This window comes from Cebus imitator, unplaced genomic scaffold, assembly GCF_001604975.1.
Source record: "Cebus imitator isolate Cc_AM_T3 unplaced genomic scaffold, Cebus_imitator-1.0 Scaffold658, whole genome shotgun sequence".
NCBI classification, from domain to species: domain Eukaryota; kingdom Metazoa; phylum Chordata; class Mammalia; order Primates; family Cebidae; genus Cebus; species Cebus imitator.
The window spans coordinates 408,756-429,532 of record NW_016107973.1 but is presented as its reverse complement, the minus strand read 5'-3'; the positions used below and the strand labels follow the sequence as shown (position 1 = coordinate 429,532).

At 38.9% G+C, this 20,777-nt stretch overlaps 1 protein-coding gene across 7 annotated transcripts in view; it reads right to left on the bottom strand.

Annotated features, from left to right (window-relative positions):
- LOC108295768 (ras-related protein Rab-40A-like) overlaps positions 1–20,777 on the bottom strand; it is a 73,581-nt gene that overhangs the window by 31,988 nt on the left and 20,816 nt on the right. For 5 of the 7 annotated variants that reach the window (XR_005198259.1, XR_005198258.1, XR_005198260.1 and 2 more), the window contains exon 5: positions 18,337–18,437. Coding sequence is in view for 2 of the 7 variants with exons in the window: in XM_037734725.1 (XP_037590653.1) it covers positions 2,494–2,670 (177 nt within the window). In the remaining 5 variants the exon portion in view is untranslated. Of the gene's footprint in view, positions 1–82; positions 738–2,493; positions 3,008–18,336; positions 18,438–20,777 lie in introns of those variants that run through there. The other 2 variants (XM_037734725.1, XM_037734726.1) reach the window with 2 other exon arrangements.

Genomic DNA, 20,777 nt, shown 5'->3' with positions numbered 1-20,777 from the left:
AAGCCCATTTTCTAAAAGGGAGGTGCTCAGGTTCCTCTAGGGAGGGTGAGGGACAGAACCTCATTCCAATCCTGCCACTTACCTGAAGAGGTGACTTAGGTTCTGTGAGCCTGAGCTTGGTCATCTGTAAAATGGGATGACCATACCATCTTTATGGAGTTCTTCCCAGGCACAAATCGGAAAACCTATCCAGAGTATATGGCATGGATTGGGAGACTTCAACGGCCCTTTAAATGTTGAGACACAGCAGTAGGGGTTGCCTGAGCCTCAAGGCCAAGGCAGGCATCGTGGAAATAATTTCTCATTGTTTCTCCTAATGAAAATACAGACACCCATATAAAGAAGGCAAATCTCCCTGATACACCTTGAGTTCAGAGTTTTAGAGATGGAGTTCTCTACATTCTTGTGTGTTTCATAATCTCACAAAAACTGTTAAGCATCATGCCTCTGAGAAGACACAAATCCAGTTCCCCATGCTGGTAAGAAAAAAAACTGATCAGTGTAAATGTAAAAACATATGCTCCAGGGCATCCATACAATGAAACACCAGGTAGCAGTGACAGGGCTGTAGAAAGGTGACTGAGAAAGGTCAGAGGCAGTGGGGCAGCATCTGGGGACCTGTGTCTATAGTGTTCCGGAGAGGGGAAGACTGAAAGAGTGTGAGAAAGTCTGAGAAGCCTGAACAGGGATGGAATTATGAAGAGTTGAATGCCCTGCTTTCTAGGAGGATTCCCCGTCCCCCATAATACACACACAGACACACACACACACACACACACACACACACACACACACACACAGGGTGGACACCTCAACACACACTGAGAAGAGATGATAAGTCAGTGATTGCATTGTAGACTTGGGGGTCAACAGCAAATGGACCTGCTTTAACATACATGTGAATTTTCCAAACAGAACTGGAATCAAAGTAAACAAGTCATTTTAAAACATTTGTTACTCCGCAAAACGTACAAAAACAGAGATAGCTGTGATGCCTCTTAGTGCCCAGAGACAGAAATGCAGCTTTGATCATCCCAAACCAGGGACTCAGGAAGGAAGAGGGATGGATGGAGGTTTGAGGTTAGCGCCAAGGTATCAGCCACAGTTTTCTGGAATTATTCACCTAATAGTGACAATTTCCATTTATCCATCGTGTTCCACAATATATGAAACTGAGACTGGTTCCAACCCCTGTTGGAATTAAAGATAAATTGCATCCATGATTGCGTATTTGGGGTGGTAGAGCTAGAGGAGACACACACACACACACACACACACACACACACACAGCCTCTGTAAATTAGACTTGTTATTTAATTTACTTCACAATAAAATAAAATATAATGAATGCTCTTTCGAATTAATGAACATACTTGCACCTTAACTCTGATAATTTGTTCCAAAGTATTTTATGTGTTCAAATTTTAATCAAAATACTTTTATTCCCAAATACCAATTTTCAAACAGTACACAAAAGAGAATATTCATAAATCAAAATTAACTTGAGCTCTCACTGGTCCACCTCCCACTCCTTAACCCCAAGGGGTCTGCTGTTCCTAGGTTGGTACATACATTCCAGACACATCCCTGTAGGTGAGGTGCACATGAACACATTCACCTACACACACACATTGTCTTCTCCAAAAGTGTAATCACAGTACTTATATTTTGCATCTTGTCATTATAAATTCTCAAGATGTTAAAATGTTTGCATCTTAGTTCTTGTGGTGTTGGCATATTTTAATATGTTTATTGTGCATGTATGTTTCACTTAAATTCTCTATGGAAATAGTTGCCAATCATTTTGTTGCTATGTTTCACAAATCATGGATACTAATCCAATTAAATTCCAAAATTTGACTTTAAAATTCTACAGCTCTTAATTTCAAAAGAAAAAAAAAAACATTGAGAAACACCTGGGGAGCTGGTACTATCAGCCTGGAGGGAGATTAGAGCATTCAGGTTCCTGGAGTAATCAAGAGAAAATGATAAAAATTTAGAGTACTACATACAGAGTTTGTGCTGATCAGGAAACAACAAAGTTGTCTCCCTGATTTACATAAACTTCTCTAAAGGCAGCAGCCTAATTTGAATAATGGTTATAATGACCTTGCATAGCAGTTAAAATTAAGGAAATGAGGTGTAAAGTGCATTTGCTTACAGTAATTCAGTGCATGTTGCTTTCTTTTTCTCCAGCTCACCTGTCCCAAGGCCAACACCTGAGCTTCTACCTGAGCCCACTCACTACTTGAGGGATCAGCTATCTCATGTTGCCCTACACCCCAGTCTCATGGCACAAAGCACAGGATTTCACCTCCTCTGTCATCTTCAGCACCCAGAGGAGTTGTTGAGTGGGAACCCATTGGGCCACAATAGCAGGGGAGTGGAATTTGACCATTTCTCAAGCCCTGGAAGCCCATCTTCTAAAAGGGGGTGCTCAGGGTCCTCTAGGGAAGGTAAGGGATGGAACCTCATTCCAATCCTGCCACTTACTTGGAAAAGTGATTTAGGCTCTGTGAGTCTGAGCTTGATTAACTGTGAAATGGGATTGACCATGCCATCCTTACAGAGCAGTTCTGAGGGGTAAATGAGAAAATCTGTTGAGAATATACAGCAGGGAGTGGCCTTTAGAGGGGGCTGGCTGAGCCTCAAGGCTAAGGCAGTCATCATGAAAAATCACTTCTCATTGTTTCTCCTAATGACAACACAAACATCATGAAGAAAGAGGCAAATCTCTCTCCAAAATGCTTAAGTTCAAAGTTCTAGAGACCAAAGGTCTCTGCATTCTTAGGTGCTTGAAAGTTCATAAGGGCTATTCAACATCATGACTCTGAAGTAGATCCAAATCTACTTCCCATGGTGGTAAGACAAGCGTGTTTATGAATCCACCTGGTGGGCTCCATGACAGATCACATCAGGGACACAGGAGTGGTGATTGTCTAATGAGTGCTCCAGCACTGCTCACTATGTTAATATATTTATAGGAATATTCTAGACCCACTCTGCAGTAAACAGTGCAAAGTTCTCAGATCACACATTATCCAGCTACATCACAACAAGATTTCAGTTACCCACTGCCTCCTTGAGAGGCAAAAACCTAGGAATTACTAGCATTTCTACCACACACAATTTTCTATTCTTTAGGTCATAACTAAATGTGTATTGAGCTTTAAAAGCATACTAGTCTATTGGAGGTGTCTCATTAACTAAAGTAGAAATAAGAGGGCAAGATTTCAAATGAATATATGGGTAACTTTGTGGTTCAAATCTGAGAGATGATTTCTTCAAATTAACTTTATGCTTTCTCAAATTCCAAAGAATTGAAGTGTTTTAAAAATCCCTTTTTGTTCCTCATCACCTGAAACAGTTTGAATATATGTCTCTGCCAAATCTCATGTTGAATTGTAATCCCCAATGTTGGAGGTTGGGCCTGGTGGGAGGTGTTTGGGTCATGGGGGCTGATCCCTCATGGCTTGGTACTGTCCTTGTGACAGTGAGTTCTCCTGAGATTTGGTTAAGTGTGTGGCACCCCCTCCCCCACTTTCTCTCTTTCCCCTGCTTTCACCATGTGATATACATACTTCAGCTTCACCTTCCATCATGAGTAAAAGCTCCCTGAGGCCTTCTCAGAAGCTAAACAGATGCTGGTGCCATGTTTGTAAGCCTGTAGAACCATGAGTCAATTAAACCTCTATTCTTTATAAATTACCCAGTCTCAGGCATTTCTTTATAGCAACGCAAGAATGGCCTAATACATCACTCATACATAATATCTTTCTTCTCTTCTCTCCTCTCCCCTCTTCTCTCTCCCCTCCTTTTCCTTTCCTTTCCGCTTCCCCTCCTCTCCCTCTCTTTGACACTGTCTTTTCCTTCCCCTTCAAAAAGTTATCTACATCCTCTATTTACATTACTACATTTTCTACAATCTCCTATTAACATTACTTCCTATTGACTCTTAATCCCACTGCACTATGGCATCTGTCACCACGATTGCAATGAACATGATCTCACCAAGGTTACAATCCACCTTTTGGTCACTAGGTCCAGTTTTCTGTTTACATATATTACCATACTGAGTACTACTTTTAATGAACTCATAAAATATGCACGGTTGTGCAGTAGTTTCTTTAAACTTAACACACATGTGTGACAGGCTCTGGAGCATGAAATACTGGACAGAAATCCAAGCTGTCCCACTCCCTAACTATGCAGTATCAAGCAAAGTCTTTATTCTCTCTGTCACTCAGTTTATCATCTATAAAATAAGGATTAGTCACAGTATCTACCTTTTAAGAGAGCTTTGAGCATTGACTGACTCAATACATTAAAAGCATATGATTCATAAGAAATGTTAGTCATCTTAAGTTCTTTTTACATATCTTACTGGCATTAGTATCACTGTAGACATAAAAAATAGGATATCAACCAATGTTTATTCATAATCAATGACATTTGGGGTACGATGCTTGTAAGCGTAATAGTTTCCTAGGTCCGCCATAACAAATTATCACAAACTTGGCACATTTAAACAACAGAAATTCATTATCTCATGGTTCAGAAGTATAAAACCAAAGCCTGAAGTACAAAATCAAGGTGTCGGTAGTACCACACTGCCTCCAAAAGTTTTAGGGCAGAATCCTTTCTTAGCTCTTCCAGCTCCTCCTTTATTCGGCTTGAGGCAACATAACTCCAATCTCTACCTCCATCTCCACATGGCCTTCTTCCTTGCCCGTGTCAAATCTCCGTCTGCTTTCTTTTATATAGACACCAGTCATTAGCACTAAGCATCAACCTACATTCAGGATATTCACTTCTGAAGATCTTTCACTTAATTGTACCTACATACATCCTATTTTCAAATAAAGTTTGGGTGGGTTAGGATTGGGACATGTTTTGAGGGGGACACAATTCTACCCACTACAGTTAAACATGTAAGTTACATTACAAATGTTAGATAATGTATCTTTTTTTCCCCCAAAACGGAGTCTTGCTCTGTTGCCCAGAGCTAGAGTACAATGGCACGACCTCAGCTCACTGCAACCTCCGCCTTCCAGGTTCAAGCAATTTTCCTGCCTCAGCCTCCTGAGTATCTGCGATTACAGGCATGCACCACTATGCCCAGCTAATTTTTGTATTTTTAGTAGAGATGGGGTTTCACCATGTTGGTCAGACTGGTCTCGATCTCCTGACCTCCTGATCCGCCTGTTTCAGCATCTCAAAGTAGATAAGGTATCTTTTATATGTTAATATATAAATGCATGTATGCATGTTTAATCTAGGTATTATATCCACTGTGTATGAAATACTCTTAACAGAGATAGGTCAATGATATCAAGAGACAATGCAATACAAACCAATATTAATTTATCCAAAAACTTGTAGGCAGACACACAGACACATAAAACGAAAAAGAATCAGATTTAGTCAATCAGGAAAGTCATAAATTATAATGCAGTATATGGTTCCATTGTGAATATACACACACACACACACATGGGTTTATAGGTATGTGTGTGTGGTTAAAAACAAGTTAGTGTACCACATGGAGAGAAAAAGATCTGGAGAATAGATAACAGTAAATTAATACAGACCATCTTTGTATTATGGAGATGGAGAAGATTTGGATGGAATATTTTTAATTTCTAATATAAATTTCAATTATGTTTCATATGCCTTAAACAATAAAAAAATTAATAATGTGACAAAGTCACATTAAGATAATGTTTTGTAAATCAGGAAAATCTGTGACCCTAGTCACAAAATGATAGTGTAGAAATACATATATTGACTAAGAATCATGTTTATATGCTGTGGTATAAAAATAGTATATTAAAAAGATTTATTTAATAAATCTTTTTAATATACTATTAAATGTGCATTGGAGGAAGATAGAGGATTTTTTTAAATTTGCAATTCCCTAGTATTTTAAATGTGGAAATTTCATTGTTCAAAATGTGAACAACATCAAAAAAAACACTATAATTGTGAACTGATTATACATATGATGCCCACATATTCATTGCTTTGGAAACATGTTCACAGTGTATTGGTTTATGCATTAAAAAGTAGGTCAAAACAATTTATTTGACAGTGTGTCTGCCTGTGTGGTGGGGGTGTACCTGTGTTTCTATGTCTGAACGTTCTTCACAATTATTCATACACCAATTCATGCATCTTTCTATTCAGTTTACATAAAGACTAGACACCTAGTCCTGGGCATGACAATTCCACATTGGGCATGAATACAGCAGAATTACCACCAGTGTACAGGAAATTCCAGAAAGCTTTGTTCTCTACAGTTTCATACAATGGAATACATGCACCTTCCTTACTCCCCTCAAATCTCCTACCCCTTGCCAAGCCCTTGTTTGACTTTCATTTCTGCAATTCTGACTTTGAGAACCAGTTGACAGCATTCTCTATTTCTTCGAAATGAAAGACGTAATTTGTATAAACAGAAACAAAATTTTTCCTCAAAGTAGATAATGAAACAATAAGTACAGCATGACCTGTATTCTTTTTGAAAAATTCATATGTTTATAAAAAGATGGACAGGTCATATACATAGTTTTGTTTCCTTGTATACTTTTATGTCTACATCTAATTAGTTTATTAAATAGGTTTTGGGTGTCTACTTCAGAGGTTCAAGTATCTTAGGATGAAATGCTATCAAACATTTTACAATGGATGGACCAGGGTGACAACACTAAATACAGTGATCAATTTCAAGGTTACAGGAAGAGAGACAGCCAGACTACCACCCATTCAGCCACAGGATTGGATATCTTTCCTCCCCCAACTTTTTTTTTTCTATTTTTTTCCCAACCAAAGTTAAAGCCCTATAAAGAGTTTTCTGCACTTTCTACCAAACTACCATGAGACACCTTTAATTATAAATTATTGGTATTGAGCTTAATATATATTTATTAATGAATGAATGAATGGACAATTGTATGTATAGAAATGCTAGTAACTCTTGGATTTTTTTATTTCAAGAGGTAAAATATGGTTAAAATACTGCTGTGATGTGGCTGAATAATGCATAATCTAAGGATCACTGCCCTGGTGACTGTGAAACAGTCCAGAGTTTTCATATATATTATATATATATATATATATATATATATATATATATATATATAGAGAGAGAGAGAGACAGAGACAGAGACAGAGACAGAGACAGAGACAATGTCTTACTCTGTTGCCCAGGCTAGAGTGCAGTGGCCCAATCTCAGCTCACTGCAACCTCCACCTCCAAGGTTCAAGCGATTCTCCTGCCTCAGCATCCCAAGTAGCTGGGATTACAGGCATACGTGACCACACCTGATACTTTTTGTATTTTTAGTAGAGACAGGGTTTTGCCATGTAGGCCAGGCTGTTTTAGAACTCCTGACCTCAAGTGATCTGCCCGCCTTGGCCTCCCAAAGTGCTGGGATTACAGGTGTGAGCCACAGTGCCTGGCTTTCCTATATTAACATACCAAACTGTCCAAGAGCAGCCATTACGCAAACTCCACACTCTGCTTACCTGGTGTTATCTATCACTGAGATGACCAGGTGAGTTCAAAGACATGCCTATCTTCCCAGCATCAGGAACTGAATTTGGGTCAGCTCAGGGGCTTGATGCTGAACAGCTCTTATGAGCTTCTGATAACACCCAAGAACTAGAGACACAGCTGTATATAAATCTTTCAACTCAAGGCATATCACAGGGACACTTGCTTTCTTCAACTAGATGTGTATTTTTCTCAAAAGCGGAAACAGTGAGAAATGATTTTTCACAATGCTCCCTTATCCCTGAGGCTCTGCCAGCCCCTACTTCTGTGTCCCAACATTTAAAGACTACTAAAGTCCCAATCTATGCCATATACTCTGGGCAGGTTTTCTCATTTACCCCTTAGGACAGCTCTGGTATGGTCAGTCCCATTTCATAGATGACTATCTTCAGGCTCACAGATCCCAAGTCACTTCCTCAGATAAGTGGCAGGATTGGAATGAGGCTGATCCCATTAATCAAGCTCCCAACTCCATCCCTCCCTTCCCTATGCTGAACCCCTTCTCCTCTCTCAACCTGGTCTACTCTCAGAGCTGACACCTTGGCTTTGGCCACCAGGAGGCACATCATAGCTACCTCAATTATTGTTTTTAAATTAAAAGCAGCTAATTTTGCATAGAGTAACAAATATTATGAGTTTTTTTGTTGTTGTTGTTTGGAAAATTCACATGTATATGAAAGCAGTTCCATTATCTGTTGACCCCAAATCTACATTGCATTCATTAATTTATCACTTCTCTCCTCGGTGCAGGTTGCAGTGTCCACATTGTAGTGGGGGTGGGGGGTCCTTTTCAGACAGCAGGGGGTTCACCCTCCTTCATTACCCCACCCCTATACAGGCTTCCCACTCTGTCATTCCCTTTCCAGAACACTATGGACACAGCTGCCCAGATCCTGCTCCTGTGTCCTCATCCCCTCTGTCACTGCCCATTGCCCTGCACTGTCCTATGGCTGCCCACCTAGGACAGCCAAGGATGTCCTGCCATTTGTTTGTTTTTTCTATCTTCTTTTAAATCTATCAGTGTTTTTCTGACAGAATCATTCTGTATCTGGGTTCATAAGTGGGCTGTAAAGGAGGTATTATATTTTTTGCCCCTTGCGGGCACTTCTTTGCCAAAAAGTTTGAAAATGGTGGTACCGTGGTGCCCTCTCCTGACACATTGCAGCTAGAACATTGCTTGCATAGGAAGGTGGGAAGGAGACACACTGCATTGCATTGCAGCTAGAACATTGCTGAATAGGAAGGTGGGAAGGAGAGATTGTGGCCCAAGCCCATCCTATAATAAAATAGCTTTCTGGAAGTCTTGGGGAGAAGTGGGAATTCCCAGCGTATAGGGGTAATGATGGGCTTCAGACAAAAATTGCTGCCTTTTACTGTGCCAAGAAGAGAGCTTTCTGCTAGAGGAAGAAAAATATTTTAATTTCTATTCTTTGACCACTGGACAGAGGCCTGTATAAGAAAAAAAATGATCCAGGCTACTTGTTATCTTTGTAACCCTCTTTACATCTTTATTACCATCTTTTCATGAAAATACATTTCTATGATAACATTTGAAATTCCAATATAATATCAATATTTTTTATGGACCCAGTGTTTCATCATACGATATCAGTATAATGCTGGATGTGTGTTTGTTGTAGATGGCTTTTATTACTCTAAGGTATGTTCCTTTTATACTGATTTTGCTGAGGGTTTTAATCATGAAGAGATGCTGGATTTTGTCAAATGCTTTTTCTGCATCTATTCAGATGATCACATGATTTTTGTTTAAAATCTGTTTATGTGCTGTATCACATTTATGACTTGTGTATGTTAAACCATCCCTGTATCCCTGGTATGAAACCCATTTAATCATGGTGGATTTTCTTTTTGATATGTTGTTGAATTTGGTTTGCTAGTATTTTCCTGAGGATTTTTGCATCTATGTTCATCAGGGATGGTCTATAGCTTTCTTTTTTGTTATCTCCTTCCCTAGTTTTGATATGAGGGCAAAACTGGCTTCATAGAATGATTTGGGGAGGATTCCCTCTTTCTCTATCTTTTGGAATACGTAGTGTCAACAGGATTGGTACCAATTCTTTGAATGTCTGATAGAATTCAGCTGTGAATCTATCAGGTTCTGGACTTTTTTGTGTGTGTTATTGGTAATTTTTGTACTACTATTTCAATTTCACTGCTTGTTACTGGTCTGTTCAGAGATTCAGTATCTCCCTGGTTTAATCTAGGAGGGTTGTTTAATTCCAGGAATTTATCTACCTCTTGTAGGTTTTCTAGTGTATGCACATAAAGGTGTTCATAGTAGTCTTGAATAATCTTTTGTATTTCTGTGGTATCAGTTGTAATATCTCCCATTTCATCTCTAATGAAGCTTATTTGGAACTCCTCTCTTCTTGGTTAATCTTGCTAACGGTTTATCAATTTTATTTATATCTTCAAAGAACCAGCTTTTTGTTTCATTTATCTTTTGTATTGTTTTTGTTTGTTTCAACTTCATTTAGTTCTGCTCTGATCTTCGTTATTTCTTTTCTTCTCCTGAGTTTGAGTTTGGATTGTTCTTGCGTCTCCCGTTCTATGAGGTGTGACCTTAGATTATCTATTTGTGATCTTTCAGACTTTTTGATGTAGGCATTCAATGCTATGAACTTTACTCTTATTGCTTTTGCTGTATCCCAGAGGTTATAATAGGTTGTGTCACTATTATCATTCAAAGAATTTTTAAATTTTCATCTTGATTTGCTGACATAATTATCATTCAGGAGCAGTTTATTTAATTTCCATGTATTTGCATGATTTTTAAGGTTCCTTTTGGAGTTGATTTCCAATTTTATTCCACTGTGGTCTGAGAGAGTACTCAATATAATTTCAATTTTCTTAAATTTATTAAGAGTTGTTTTGTGGCCTATCACATAGTCTATCTGGGAGAATGTTCCACGTGCTGATGAATAGAATGTATATTCTGCAGTTGTTGGGTAGACTGTTCTGTAAATATCTGTTAAGTCCACTTGTTGTAGGGTATAGTTTACACCCATTGTTTCTTCATTGACTTTCTGTCTTGATGACCTGTCTAGTACTGTCAGTGGGGTACCAAAGTCATCCACTATTATTGTGTCACCATCTGTTTCATTTCTTAGGTCTAGTAGTAATTGTTTTATAAGTTGAAAGCTCCAGTGTTAGGTGCATATATATTTAGAATTGTGGTATTTTTCCCATTGGATTAGTCCTTTTATTATTATATAATGTCTCTCTGTCTTTTTTTAACTGCTGTTGCCTTAAAGTTTGTTTTGTCTCATGTAAGAATAGCTACTCTTGCTCACGTTTGGTGTCCCTTTGCATGGAATATATTTTTCTGCCACTTTACCTTAAGTATATGTGAGTCCTTATGTGTTAGGTGAATCTCCTGAAGACAGCAGAAACTAGGTTGGTGAATTCTTATCCATTCTACCATTCTTTATCTTTTAAGTGGAACATTTAGGCTATTTACATTCAATGTTAGTATTGAAATGTGAGGTACTATTGTATTCATTGTACTATATGTTGCCTGTATACTTGTTTTTTTTTTTTTTAATTGTGTTATTGTTATATAGGTCCTGTGAGATTTATGCTTTAGGGAGGTTCTATTTTGGTGTATTTTGAGGATTTGTTTTAATATATAGAGGTCTTTTTAGCAGTTTTTGTGCCACTGGCTTGGTAGTAGTAAATTCGCTCTGCATTTGTTTGTCTGGGAAAGACTATATCTTTCATTCATTTATGAAGCTTAGTTTCTCTGGATACAAAATTCATGGGTGACAATTGTTTTGCTTAAGGAGGCTAAATATAGGACCCCAATCCATTCTAGTTTGTAGGGTTTCTGCTGAGAATTCTGCTGTTAATCTGATAGGTTTTCCTTTATAGATTACCTGATGCTTTTGCCTCATAGCTCTTAAGATTCTTTCCTTTGTCTTGACTTTAGATAACCTGATGAATATGTGCCTAGGCAATGATCTTTTTGCAACGAATTTCCCAGGTGTTCTTTGAACTTCTTGTATTTGTCTAGATCTCTAGCAAGGCCAGGGAAGTTTTCCTTGATTATTCCCTCAAATATGTTTTCCAAACTTTTAGATTTCTCTTCTTGTTTGGGAACACCAATTATAGTTAGGTTTAGACACTTAATGAACTCCCTTGATGTTCATTTTTTTAAACTTCTTTTTTCTTTGTCTTTGATGGATCGGGTTAATTTGAAAGCATTGTCTTTCAGCTCTGAAATTTTCTTTTGCTTGTTTGACTCTATTGCTGAGACTTTCCAGTGCATTTTGCATTTCTCTATGTGTGTCCTTGATTTCCCAGAAATTGTGATTGTTTTTATTTATTCTATCTATTTCACTGAAGAATTTTCCTTTCATATCCTGTATCATGTTTTTGATTTCTTTAACTTGGACTTCATCTTTCTCTGCTGCCTCTTTGATTAACTTAATAATCAACCTTCTGAATTCTTTCTCTGGCAATTCCAAGATTTCATCTTGGTTTGGATCCATTGCTGGTGAGCTGGTATAATCTTTTGGGGGTGTTAAGCTTATTTTGTCATATTACCAGAAATTTTTTTTCTCATTCTTTCTCATTTGGGTAGACTATGTCAGAGGGAAGATCTGGAATTCAAGGGCTGCTGTTCAAATTCTTTTGTCCCATGGGGTGCTCCCTTGATGTGGGGTTCTCTCCCTTCCCCTACAAATGGGGCTTCTGGAGAGCTGAACTGTCAAGATTATTTTTGCTCTTCTGGGTCTAGCCACCTAGTGGAGCTACTGAGCTCTGGGCTGGCACTGGGGAGTATCTGCAAAGAGTCCTGTGATGTGATCCATTTTCAGGTCTTGCAGCCAGTGGAAGTAGCAGAGAGTGAAGTGGACTCTGGGAGGGTACTTGGTCATATTTTGGTTTAGTGCACTGGTTTTGTGTTGGTTGGCCTCCAACCAGGAAGTGGTGCTTTCGAGAGTGCATCAGCTGTGGTCCTGCAGGGAGGATGCCAACTTGCCTTAGGGACAACTGGTTAAATATTCAGATTTCTCAGGCGGTGGGTAGGGCCACAGAACTCCCAAGAGATTATGACCTTTGTCTTTGGCTACCAGGGTGGGTAGAGAAAGACCACCAGGTGGGGCAGGGATAGGTGTGGCTGAGCTCAGCCTCTCCTTGGGCATGGCTGGCTGTGGCTGCTGTGGGGGATGGGGGTGTGGTGTTCGGTCCAATGGAGTTATATTCCCAGTGGGATTATAGCTGCTTCTGCTGAATCACAGAGGTTGCCAGCAAGTGGGAGAAAGTCAGCAGTCATAGGCCTCACCCTGCTCCCACACAGCCTGCAGTCCTAAAGGCCCCTGTCATTCCCACTGTACCCCGCCACAGCACCGAGTGTATTTCAAGGCAAAAAGTGACCAGGGCAGAGAACTTCTCCCAGATCACCAGCTTCCCTGCTGACAAAGCAAGCAGACTCACAATTTTTCAGCATCTCAGGGGCCTGCAGCAGTGATCCAGTTTCTTCAAAGGGTCTGTGGATTCTCTCAGCTTTCCTGGTATGTCCCTGCAGTGGTTCTTGGAGCAAAAGGTTATAGTTTGAGTCTCCACATGCTGCTCTGTCCATCTGAGCAGAAGCTGCAACTAGTCCTGCCTCCTACCTACCTTCTTGCCCCCATGCATTTATCTGAAATCAAAATACTTCTAATAAAAGTATTATACTCCTAATATTCCAGTATGAAAGTTCCTTTCTGCCCACATTAGAAATAATGTGAATCTTTACTAATCTGATAGGCAAAAAAAATAATCTCTCACCATCGTTTTAATATAACTCATTTTTGCTCTCTTCTGGAATTTCATCCTGTGGCTGTGACAATAAATTTTCACAAACTGATATTATTCAGAGTGTTCCAATATTCCCTATTATCTACATGATGTGGATGGTATCTTTGCAACGTCTGTACACTAGTAGTGGGTGTAGTCCAGGGCAGAGTTCCCATGGCTATTTGTTCTGGTGAGCTGAATGGGTCCCCTTGGAGTCCAACAACTATGTTGAGAGAATTGTAGTATTGTGATGACAGAACCTGGTTGATGTAGGAGAGAGAGAGAGTGTGTGTGTGTGTGTGTATGTCTGTGTGAGTGTACGTGTGTGCTGACAACCACATTTCCCTTTACTTCCTTCTGGCTCCTTTGTGTCACTGCATTTCATTTGGTCTCCTTTTCTAAATTCAAGCCCAAAAGTGAAAAAAGGGAAATAACACGATGGCAGTTCTCGTAACCAGATCTTTATCAACATTCTTCATTAAGTCCTGAAGATAAATACATAAAAGGAAATACTAGCACAAAGGGTGTGTGCCTATGTAGGCCTTTATAAGTATTGCTCTACAGACACTCATAATGTAGTGTCATTTACGCTCTCCAAGTAGAGGCAGGTGAGAAAGGCTACAGAGGAATGAAGAAAGTACTGATGTTGACAAGGTATTGCAGAAGGAAGGCTCTAGACTCTGTGGTGGACACACATACTGGTCATTTGTCTATTTTTGGCTTTGTTGCCTCTGCTTTTAAGGTCTTAGCCATAAAATCTTTGCCTAGACCAATGTACTAAAGTGTTTCCCCCAGGTTTTTTTCTAGTAGTTTTATAATTTCAGATCTTACCTAGACCAATGTACTAAAGTGTTTTCGCCAGGTTTTTGTCTAGTACTTCTATAGCTTCAGATCTTACATTTAAGTCTTTAATTGATCTTGAGTTGATTTCTGTATATGATGAGAGACAGAGGTGCAGTTTCATTCTTCTGAATATGCATATCCAGTTTTCCCAATACCATTTATTGTGGAGGATGTCCTTTCCCCTATGTATGTTCTTGCTGCCTTTGTTGAAAATCAGTTTTGTCTGTAAACATGTGGATTTATTTCTGGGTTCTCTATTCTATTTCATTGGTCTTTGTGTCTGTTTTGATTACTGTAGCCTTGTAATATATTTTGAAGTCAAGTAGTGTGATGCCTCTGGCTTTGTTCTTTTTGGTCTGTATTGGTTTGGTTATTTGGTTCCTTTGTGGTTGCATATCAATTTTAGGATTTTTTTTCTATTTTTGTGAAAAATGTCATTGGTACTTTGATAAGGATTGCACTGAATCTGCAAATTACTTTTGGCAGTATGATCATTTAAATTATATTAATTCTTCCAACCCATGAGCATAGGCTATCTTTCCATTTGCTTGTGTCTTCTTCAATTTCTTTCATCAGTGTTTTGTAGTTTTCCTTGTAGAGGTCTTTCACCTACTTGGTTACATTTATTCCTAGGTGGGTTTTTTTGTAGCTATTTCAAGTATGCATGCCTTTTTAATTTCTTTCTCAGCTATTTCATCATTGGTGTATATAAACACCACTGATTTTTGTATATTGATGTTCTATCCTACAACTTTATTGAATTTATTTATCAAATATGAGAGGGTTTTGATGATTAGGTTTTTCTAGATATAAGTTTATATCATTTGCAAAGAAGAACACATGTAAAGATTCATTCCTCTTTTTCATCCAAGTCGGATGACTTGGATATCTGTTATTTCTCTTGCCTGATTGCTCTGACTAGGTCTTCCAGTACTATTTTGAATAGTAGTGGTGAAGGTGAAAAAACAAGACCCTTGCCTTGTCCCAGTTCGTAGATGAAATGGTTTCAGCTTTTCCCCATTCAGTATGATGTTAACTGTGAGTTTATCATATATGGCTTTTAATATTTTGAGGTATGTTCTTTTGATGCCTAATTTCTTGAGAGCTTTTATCATGAAAGGATGATGAATTTTATCAAATGCTTTTTATGGACTGATTGAGATTATCATATGGTTTTTGTCCTTCATTTTGTCGATGTAACATATTATGTTTGTTTATTTGCATATGTTGAACCATCTTTGCCTCCCTGGTATAAATCCCACTTGATCATGGCGCATTATCTTTTTGATGTGCTGTTGGATTCAGGTTGCTAGTATTTTGTTGAGAATTTTTGCATCTATTTTCATCAGGGTTATTGGCCTGTAGTTTTCTTTTTTGTTGAGTCTTTGTCTGGTTTTTGGTATCATGGTAATGCTGCCCTCATAAAATGAATTAGGGAGAATTCCCTTCGCTTCCATTTTTTTCAATAGTTTGGATATAACTTGTGATAGTTCTTCTTTGAAGGTTTGGTAGAATTCATCAGAGAAACCATCCAGGCCTGGGCTTTTCTCTGTTGGAAGATTTTTATTACTGATTCAAGCTCATTACTTATTATTGGTATGTTCAGGTATTCTATTTCTTCCTGATTCAATCTAGGTAGGTTGTATATGTCCAGGAATCTATCTATTTCCTCTAGGCTTTCCAATTTGGTAGTATATAATTGTTTATAATAGTCTCTGATGATCTTTTGTATTTCCATGGTATCAGTTGTAGTGTCTCCTTTTTCATTTTTGATGTTTATTTGTGTCTTCTCTGTTTTTTTTCTTGGTTATTCTAGCTGGTGGTTTACGAATTTGTTACATTTTCAAAAATCCAAATTTTTGTTTCATTAAAACTCTGTGTTGTTTTAGTTTCCATTTTGTTTAGTTTGGCTCCAACCTTTACTGTTTCCTTTCTTCTACTACCAATTTTGGATTTGGTTTGTTTTTGCTTTTTTAGTTCCTTGAGGTACACAGTTAGATTGATTATTTGGAATCTTTCTACACTTTTGATGTAGGCATCTATTGATATAGATTTTTCTCTTTGCACTGCTTTTGGTGTATCCCATAGGTTTTGGTATGTTGTGTTTCCATTTTCATTTGTTTCAAAAACTTTTTGATTAATTCAATTTTTTTTTCTTGACTCAGTGGTCATTCTGGAGCATGCTGTTTAATTTCCACATATTTGTACAGTTGCCCAGGTTCCTCTTGTTATTGATTTCTAGTTTTATTCCATTTTTGTCTGAGAACATATTTGATATAATTTTAATTTTTAAAATTTATTGAGGCTTGTTTTGTGTCCTACTTACCTAATTCTTTCACCATTAAATAGAAAACAACAGCTATTTCAAATTAATGAATACATATTACTTTTGTTAATCTGTTCAAAAGTATGTCCTGTGTCTAAATATTCATCAAAATACTTTTATTCCTGAATACTAAATTTCAAACAATATACAAAAGCACACTTATGAACTGTAATTAATCTTCAACTCTCACTAGCTCAACTCCTACCTCCTGACCCAAACTGTCTGTTGTCCACAAAATGGTGTACTTTCCAGATATGTCCCTGTGGATGAGGGGCACATGACTATGTTCACCTACACATGCATATAATCTTTTTACCAAAAAGTGCAATCACATTAATCATCTCCTTTTGCAATTTGACTTTTCCATTTAATTCTTCTGAGGATTTATATTAGCATCTTATTAGTTCTTGTAGCTTTAGCATAATCAACAAGTTCATTGTTCATGTCTATATTTATTGGAAGTCTATGTCAAAACTAGTTGTCAATTGTTTTGTTACTGAGTTTGCCCTATAAATTATGGATACTAATCCAATATCTCAGATGTAGTTTGAAAATGTTTTCCCCATTGTTTTATAGGAATTCTTAGTGTTATTTTCATTTAGAATTTCTTTTCAACTTCAATAATATGAATAAAATATAAACAAATTGTAATTTAAAAAGAAATACTGGTGAAGAACAACTTAGGGGGTGTGTACTGTCAGCCTTGAGAAAAATTAGAGCATTGAGAGTCCTGGAGATACCAAGATAAAATGGAAAAATACTTTAAGCAATTCTAGGGTTACCTGCTGATCTGGAGAGAAAAAAGTTTTCTCCTGATTTACATAAACTTTCCTAAAGTACCCTGATCTGAATAATGGTCAAAGTGATAGGTACCTTGAATAGCAGTTAAGATTAAAGGAGATAAAATATAAAGTGCATTTGCTTACAGTAGTTTAGTGCATGTTACTTTCCTTCTCTCCAGCTCACCTGTCCCAGGGCCAATGCTTGAGCTTCTGCCTGAGCCCACTCACCTCTCTGAGGATCAGCCAACTAACTCGTGTGGCCCCACACCCAGGTCTCTTGGCACAAATGGTGGGATTTCATCTCCTTTATCTTCTTCATCACCCAGAGGGATTGTGGAGTGAGGACACATTGGTCCACAATAGCAGGGCAGTAGAATCTGACTATTTTTCAAGCCCTGGAAGCCCATCTTCTAAAAGGGAGGCTACTCAGGGCTGTCTATGGAGGATGAGGGATGAAACCTCATTCCAATTCTACCATCTATTTGGAGAAGTGACTTTGGCTCTGAAAGCCTGAGTTTGGTCATCTATGAAATGGGACTGACCATACCATCCTTACAGTGCTGTCCTGAGAGGTAAATGAGAAAACCTGTATAGAGTATATGGCATAGAGTGGGACTTCAATGGCCTTTAAATGTTGGGACACAGCACTAGGGGATGGCTGAGCCTTAGGGCTAAGGAGGCATTGTGAAAAATCATTTCTCATTGTTTCTCGTTATAAGAAAACAGATACCTAGTTGAAGAAAGCAAATGACCCTGTGATATGAATTGAGTTCAAAGATTTGTAGACAGTTGTTTCTGTACTTCCTGGGTATTATCAAAGAGCTTTTCAACATCATGTCCCTGAGGTGACCCAAATCCAGTTCCCCATGCTGGAAAGACAGGCGTGTCTTTGAACTCACATGTTAAACTCAGAAATAGCTAACATCAGGGGAGCAAAAATTTGTGTTTGCCTAATGGCTGTTCCTGGACTAGTCAGTATGGTTTTGGGCTCTTTTTTTTAAATTTTGTTAAGGAAAAATTTGGACCCATACCACAGTCCTCAGTGAAGAGTCTTCAGATTATGCAGTATTCAGCCACATCACTCGAGGGTTTTTTTTTTTTTTTTTTTTTTTTTCGGTCATCTGCTGCCTCCCTTAGAGACAAAAATCCAATAGTTACTAGCAAGTCTTAGACACATTATATACTTTGACTGTTTCCCCACCCAAATCTCACCTTAAATTGTAATAATCCCCACATGTCAAATGTGGGGCCAGGTGGAGATAACTGAATCATGAGGGCAGTTTCCCCCATACTGTTCTCATAGTAGTGAATAAGTCTAACGAGATCTGATGGTTTTATATATGGGAGTTCCCCTGCACAAGCTCTCTTGTCTGCCACAATGTAAGATGTGTTTTGCCTTCTGCCATGATTGTGAGGCCTCCCCAGCCATGTGGAACTGTGAGTCAATTAAACCTCTTTCCTTTATAAATTATCTAGTCTCAGTTATGTCTTTATTAGCAGCATGAGAGTAGACTAATACAACACACAATTGTCCAGTTTTAATTAGCTAACAACTAAATATTTATTGAGCCCAGAATTCATGCTATTCCATTGGAAGTACTTCATGAACTCTAGAGCCAAATTAACTGGGTAAGAAAGGAAATTAATACACGGGTGACTTCATTGCTTAAATATCAGATGAGATGGCTCTTTCTCATTAATTTTTAAACTTGATCAAGTTTCAAAAACTTGATGATTTTCAAAAATTCCTCCTTGGACCTCTCATCACCTATTCAACCACATGATAGAGATACCACTCCTCTCCTTCTTCTGATCTCTCTCTCTCTTTCTCTCCTCTCTCTCTCTGTGTGTGTGTGTGTGTGTGTGTGTGTGTGTTTGTGTGTGTGTGTGTGTGTGTGTTTGTGTGTGTATGTGTGTGTGTGTATGTCCTCACCCATTGGATTCTCTCTTCTCCTTCAAATTCAAAGTTCCACAAAGAGTTGTATATATTCCTTGTTAACACTCTTCACTTTTCACTGATACTTTATCCCATTACACTATGGTGTCTGTCCCCAAGATCATCAATTAAAGCATATGAATTAAAACTCTTTTGGGTTTGACCCAAGATGGCAGAATAGGAACAGCTGCGGAGTGCAGTTCCCAGCAATAACAAAGCAGAGAGTGAGTGCTCACCACATTTCCAAACAAGTTTTCACTGCCCACAACCAGGAGATTCCCAGGCCGAAAAGTGCCACAAGTTTTCAGCAAAGCTGGTGCCACGGTTTGGTGCACAGAAACTTACACAAATCTGGGCAGCTGTTTCAACTGGTGCCTCGAGTGCCTGGGAGACAGAGCCGCCCATTCAGCTGAAAGGGAGCGGGTGAGACAGGGAGCCAGGCAATCTGGCTTGGCAGATACCACCCCCACAAAACAAGCAATCTGAAATGCTCTGGATTGAGAGTTTTGTAGCAAGCACACCTGGACCCAAGATGGTCCAACTTAGTGGGGAGAAGGGCGTCCACCACTACCGAGGCAGTCTGCCACTACCAAGGCAGTTCACACAGCAGCTGGGAAGAGCCTGTGGCAGCTCAGCAACACCTCTGCCGGCAAACTGTGACTAGACTACTCTGTGTGGGGTAGGGCATCTCTGAAAAAAGGCAGCAGCATGTCAGGAACTTATAAATAAAGTCAACATTCCTAGGTCAGAGCACCTGACAAAAGAAGCAGTATGAGTTCCGCTGCAGCAGACTTAAAGGTACCTGCCCAGCAGCTCTGCACAGAACAATGGAGCTCCCAGCACAGCACTTGAGCTCCTACAAGGGACAGACTGTCTCCTCAAGCAGCTCCCCAATCCCCATATACCCAAAGAGACACCTTATAAAGTTGTCGGCTCAGGCCGACATCTGGCGGTACCCTTCTGGGACGAAAATAACAGAAGAAGAAGCCAGCAGCAACCCTTACTGTTCTGCAGCCCCTGTGGGTGATCCCTACACAAGCAGGGTCTGGAGTGGACCTCCAGCAGTCCTGCAGCAGAGGGGCCTGATTGTTAGAAGGAAAACTAAGAAACAGAAAGAAATAGATTCAACATCAACAAAAAGGACGTCTACTCAGAGAACCCACCTGAAAGTGACCAACTACAAAGACCATGGGTAGATAAAGCCACTAAGATGGGAAGAAACCAGTGCAAAAAGGATGAAAACAACAAAAACCAGAATGCTTCTGATCCTCCAAGGGATCACAACTCCTCACCAGGTAGGGATCAAAGATGGATGGAGAATGAATCTGATGAATTGACAGAAAGATGGACGCAGAATGAATCTGATGAATTGACAGAAAGTGGGTAATAACAAGCTTCTCAGAGCTAAAAAAAAAACATGTGCTAACCCAATGCAAAGAAACCAAGAACCTAGAAAAAGGTTAGATGAGATGCTAACTAGAATAAACAGCTTAGAGAAGAATATAAACAACTTGATGGAGCTGAAAAACACAGCAC